The sequence below is a fragment of the Arctopsyche grandis genome, chromosome 11, assembly GCF_051622035.1.
Source record: "Arctopsyche grandis isolate Sample6627 chromosome 11, ASM5162203v2, whole genome shotgun sequence".
Taxonomy (NCBI): domain Eukaryota; kingdom Metazoa; phylum Arthropoda; class Insecta; order Trichoptera; family Hydropsychidae; genus Arctopsyche; species Arctopsyche grandis.
Genome location: NC_135365.1, coordinates 27,901,691 through 27,907,591, shown reverse-complemented (window position 1 = coordinate 27,907,591; position 5,901 = coordinate 27,901,691). Strand labels below are relative to the sequence as shown.

Genomic DNA, 5,901 nt, shown 5'->3' with positions numbered 1-5,901 from the left:
AATCTATTTACAATGTATATGTTCATATATAAAATAAAATCTATTTAAGATTCTAAAATCTAATAAAAAAAATAATAAACCTCTCAGAACTGGCTTAATAGAAAAGTTCATGGAATAGCATGATAAGTTAATAAATTTGATAAGTTAAACTAATGTAATTAAATATATAACTATGAAGTTTAGGCCATATATCAGTAATTAATTACAGTAATTTAAGCCGGTATCATAATTTTGATTGAAATCCCATTCATTGAAATCTTTTTGATTGAAATCCTAATCATGAAATCCCACACATTTTATATATTTATAGATTATATGGTCGTACGTTTGTTGTTGAAATATTTTTAATTTGCGTTTTTATTTTATTTTATTATTTATTAATTTTGTCTAATTTTTGTTTTATAATTATTTTTTTACTACAGATTTTTTTATTTTATAATTATTGATTTCAGACAACAGACTCTGCAGCACAAATTTTATTATCAATCAACTCCGACACTTTCTCATCAGGTATTGGATCCAAGTCAATCTTTTTCACACCGAGCCATTCCGATTGTGAAGATGTAATGATTACAAATGGTATATTCGCATCATTGGTTTGTTTCGGCATGAAAGGATCAATCTCTTTTTGATTAGTCGTTCCGTCAAATACAAATAAACATTTTTTACCGTGAAATTTTCTATAAACTTCTATTACAATATGGTTCATCTCTTTTTTCATATTATCAGAAGTAATTGCAGATATTCCTAACTCTTCGCTTAGTTTCAGGAATGAGTTTTCTATGGAGTCAAGCGATTTCCCGTCGATCCAAATAATTCTATTTTCAAATCTGCGACTATGTTTCTCGATATATTTGCGAACAAACTCCGTCTTTCCAATTCCAGAATTCCCGCAGATTACATACGTCTGAGAATTTACCGTCGTTCCTCTTTGGATTTTTTTATGCAAAGCTTCCATTTCTCTATCTCTTTCCAAAAATGGCTTCACAGGCTGTTTAACGTTGAACTTAACCTCCTTCCAATTATTTTCCAAAAATATCCTGCCATCTTTGTCAGTCATGTACGTTTCCTTTCCATCTTTGTTATTTTTATTCCTGTCCACTTCGACATCAGTCCATTTGAAGACTTTGTCATAACAGTATTCGAAAATTTCCTCCACATATCTATGAATGTCATCTTTACTATAGAACAAGTCACCGCCGTATTTTTTCTCTTGATCTTTCAAAATTATTCCTTTAATAATTTCCTTCAATTCAGTCACGTTCGGTTGATTGACAGCTAATACAAATACATTCATAAAATCCATGATTTCTTTTGACTGTATAACGTTGTTAAATTCACATTCTACTAAATCATCTACCGGCCATGTGGGATAGTCATTGATTCCACTCATCATTTCACTCAAATTCGTAATTTCTATTTTAGGTGCCTTATCCTCAATCTTTTTGTCATCTTCTTTATTGATTTCTTTGGTGGATTTATCATTTTTGCCTGTTTTTTGAGAATTCTTATTTTTAACGTCAATTTCCTTCTGTAATTTTTCCTTGAACAAATAAATTTCTTTTGTCACACTTTTATTGCCTGATTTTTTATTTTCTAGCAATAAAAAATTTTGAAAACTGCTGTGAAATTTCTTTTCCTGAATATTCAAAACATTTTCTATCAAAAACTTCCAGTACGGTTTCATTATGTGCTCCACTTCATTAAAATTCTTCTTACCCATTAACCAATCAATCAATCCTAGTGCCAACCTTTTGATATTATATTCATTAGCTTTAGACTTCCACAAATACACTGATTTTTCATTCAATTTAAAACGTATTGGCTCATCTGGCTTCTCGTTAACTGACTTATTTTTTGAATTTTCCGCTATTTTATCGGTGGATTCAAAACCTTGTGGTTCCACTTTATCTACGATTACTGATTTATCGTCCGGTTTGCAACGTTGTAGACTCTTCTTATCCACATCAAGAATATGATCTTCGTCTTTGATGATATCCAACAATTGGTCCAGATTTTTGAACATATCATTGGATTTCTCTGTTTCAAATGGTTTCCATGAATCTGTCATTTTCATTTTATTTCCTATAATGCTTGATACATTTAACTGATAATTTGTATAAACGATGAGATCTTCCAGCGTGATACCATCAAAATAATTATCACCTATTAAATCCTTGAACGAGAAAAAATACTTTATGATACTAAAATCAGCCTGTTCAAGCGTCAACAAGTTCATCGAGTCGATCTTCTTTTTTCCAAGCGTGTGTTTAGCTTGAAGACATATGCAAAAATTCCCAATTTCTTTTTCATACATGAACAAGAGATCGTCGAATTTCCGAGCATGTCCTATTTCGACGCCCACTTTAAAGTTTTTCTTTTCACAGATAGTAGCTTTCAAGATGAAATACATAGCAATAAGTCCTTCATATTCACGACTGTTTCTAAATTGGTTTGACTTCTTTAATCCACCTTAAGAAAATAAAAAAATACAATAAATCCCTAATTAAGCTAAATATTTTTAATTAAAAAATCTTACCGTCGGCAACACTTTTAGACTCCTTTTTTTTATTTCTGTAATAAAAAAAATTGAATTAAATTATTGATATTGCTTATTTATATATGTTTTTATAACCCAAAATCTGATTTTAACGTCTTTTTTGTAATAAATAAGATGAGAAAAGATAAAAAGTTTTCATTTCGAAAAATTACGAATCGTCTGAAATGATAAAATTTTGCTTTAAAATAAATCACTATATTATACACACCTACTAACTATAAATCGCACCTTTTTAGAGTTGAAATTAAATTTTAGATTTACGTTTACTTTACATCCATAAATGATAAAATTTTACTTAGAAATTTTAGGTTCTTATTAAGTTAGTAACACATCATCGTAGTACATATGATATGACATAATAAAATAAGTAAATGTTTGTAAATAATGTAATAATGCTAAATAATTATAATTTAATTGTAAAAACCAACAAAAAACTCACTCTAAAATGAAAAATTGGCACTTTGAATGAACCATTGACATTAATTCATAAAAACTTACATATCGAGTGTGGTAGATGCTTTTGGATCATCATTTTCATCTTTCAATCCCATTTTACAGAATTTTTAATATTCAACACACATGAAAACTGATGATAAACATGCCTCTTATTTGGCCACAATTCAACTGAATGTTTAACTTCATAATCTTCTGACGATAGTGCAATTTTCTTATCATTGTTATCTTTTTGTTGCCTATATGTATATGTGCATATATCTGATAAAAATTTCATAAAATGAAATCGATTCGAATACTGACTGACTTAGGGCGAAAACACACACCGATGAACGGCACATCGTGTGCATGGTTCCCCGCTGTGGGTGGTTTCCTACATTTCTTCAAATATTGAATACACCGATACACTGTCAAGCAAGGATAAATACAAGGATACAATTTCAACGAGAACACCACAGAAGGTCATTTTAGGGCGGGGCGTGCTACGCGTTCCATGAAAATTTGCAAGGCACGGCCCATTTTTTTCGCGAGTTTAAAAGTATCTAAAAAAACCACGTGCCACGTGCACCGTTGTATATTTTCACCCTTACTAATATTTGTGACGTACTTTCAGTCCACCATGTGAAAGCAACAACTTTTCGGTTTTGTTTTCGACATATGTACATGTGTAGATATAAACATACATGCTCCTTCGTAGTTTACTTTTGATAATACTTACCTATGTTTGCAACCGCATCTCCCAATTTCTCTCAAGTCTCGGCAATATTCACATCTTGTTTATTTCGGTCGTTGGATGTCAAAAATTTTTCGTTTTTTCCTTGAATGCTTTTGTGTTAACGTTATTTAAGTCATCTGCTCAATATACCATTTTAGCACACCAATCATCGTTCTGAAGACATTTAACAAAATCATTCATAACTTCATTTCGGAAAAAGATTAACAATTCATTCTTAAGATCTTAATCGGGATAAAACTCTACCTCTAGATCTAGATTCAGTGTCAACAAACATTCATACTGAGCTTCCATAGCAACGCAAAGTTTTTTAATAACAAAATCGACAGTTATAAAAAAATATTTGACGGAATCCCACTAATTAGAGGTCCTTTTGAGTTTGAATTTTTTTTAAATAGAACCTTTAATAAGGGCTTGTATTTTTTGGGTTAGAATTTTAATCCGTTTTTGGTCAGAATTTATATAACATTGATAAGAATTTATATTAAATTGGTAAGAATTTATATTACATTGGTCAGAATTTATATTAAACGGCCAGAATACTAGAACTAGAATACATATTAAATGGTCAGAATTTATATTAAATGGTCAGAATTTCTATTGAATGGTCAGAATTTAAACTGGATTGGTCATATTTTGTATAAATGGTCAGAATTACGTTGACAAATTGTCAGATTCATTTTTGTCAGTTGGCACTAGTATCATTACTAGCGCGTGCATCGTTGAAGTGGTCAAGAGTAAAGCGCGGACCCAGAGCGCGCCGTCTATTGTTCAATTATTGTAAATGCTTTGTAAAAAAGGTTCGGCAAACCTTTAACAATGAACAATGAACGGCGCGCTCTGGGTCCGCTCTTTAGTCAAAAGGACAACAGCCAAACGTCAATCGAGTATCATTCGCGAACGCCCGCATCTCGACATTGACATTTCGCACGCAGTACGCGCTCACGCACTATCTACAACCCTCTTCAACAAAACATCTATCAGACCTTAGTTACCACCCACCACCCACGATTATCCACGCTCTTTGACTGAACTCACTAATAGACACGACTTTAGGCATTCTCATTCCGGACAAGATTATTTTCATTAACAGAGGAAGAACTAATCACCATGAAAGACTATTGTCTATAAAGACTATTGTTATTAAAGATTATTGTCGATTAGAAAAAAAAGTGTAAGATATAATGATCGATAAATAAAAAAATATAATACTCTTTATGTTTTTTTTGTTTTTCTTTTTTTGGGTAATATCAATTAATAATAATAATTAATTACAATATTGTCTATAGAGTTTTATTTTCTGCTGACTGACTACTTGCTATTTTTAAATATTCTGACTATTTATTATTTTTCGACATTCCAACCATTTAATGACCATTTATCATTTTTTTCGACATTCTGACCATTTATTAATTTTCACATTCTGACCAATTATTACTTTTTTCTGACCATTTTTCATTTTTATTCTGACCATGTATCATTTTTATCCTGACCATATACCATTTTTATTCTAACCATTTATTATTTATACTGGTTATTAGACCGTGGTGTTATTAAAATTCTGAACGAAATTTTTATTCTGACCCAAAAATGATTTAAATTCTGACCGTTTCATTTGTTGCCTTTAATAAGTATATTGTTCATATTGTAGTATTCGTCGTAAGAAAGTTTTGCTTCACGCTTCGAGAGCCCTTCAAATTTTTGCGCCGTTGATAAATGTCCTGTTGCCAATGCCTTGGTACGTTTCTGGCTGTAAATATTATACAATAATGTTAAAAAATATATATACATACTATATATAAAAAAAATGTTTTTTAAAAACTAACCTCTTTTTTTATAAAATTAAGACATATTAAGAAATCACCAATTCTTTCCGTAAACTTTGATCATGAGTATGGCAAAGTGCTCAATTTGCCATAGTAAGAGGAAGGCGAAAAGGGAAAAAACGATCAGAACACTGTGGACAAATGGGACAGTGTGGACGATAGACGTTATCGTGAACGAAGATGAAGTATTTTCAAACGTGTCTATTACGATTATTTTTCACCACGGTAATGGTGGACGTCATTTCCACTTATATTGATGACCAAACCGAGCCAAATAGCAAAGTTTGAAAACGATCGGATAAGAACCCAAACTTCGTCACATGACAAAA

The 5,901-nt window shown here is 31.0% G+C and overlaps 1 protein-coding gene across 1 annotated transcript; it reads right to left on the bottom strand.

The window, feature by feature from the left end:
* Window positions 1-415: 415 nt before the first annotated feature.
* On the bottom strand, window positions 416-3,221 carry LOC143918665 (uncharacterized). Its single transcript, XM_077440615.1, has 3 exons — window positions 3,059-3,221; window positions 2,540-2,574; window positions 416-2,472 (listed from the first exon to the last, which is right to left on the bottom strand). The coding sequence occupies exons 1-3, from the start codon at window positions 3,109-3,111 to the stop codon at window positions 449-451; spliced, it is 2,112 nt and encodes a 703-aa protein (XP_077296741.1). The 5' UTR covers window positions 3,112-3,221; the 3' UTR covers window positions 416-448.
* Between the last annotated feature and the right edge of the window lie 2,680 nt (window positions 3,222-5,901).

Bases quoted from the DNA above. Each gene is read 5' to 3' on its own strand.
- LOC143918665 (XM_077440615.1), bottom strand. From the start codon at position 3,111: ATGGGATTGAAAGATGAAAATGATGATCCAAAAGCATCTACCACACTC. The intron at 2,575-3,058 runs GTAAGTTTTTAT...TTTTTATTACAG, and splicing joins GCATCTACCACACTCGATAT to AAATAAAAAAAAGGAGTCTA. The intron at 2,473-2,539 runs GTAAGATTTTTT...TATTTTCTTAAG, and splicing joins GTCTAAAAGTGTTGCCGACG to GTGGATTAAAGAAGTCAAAC.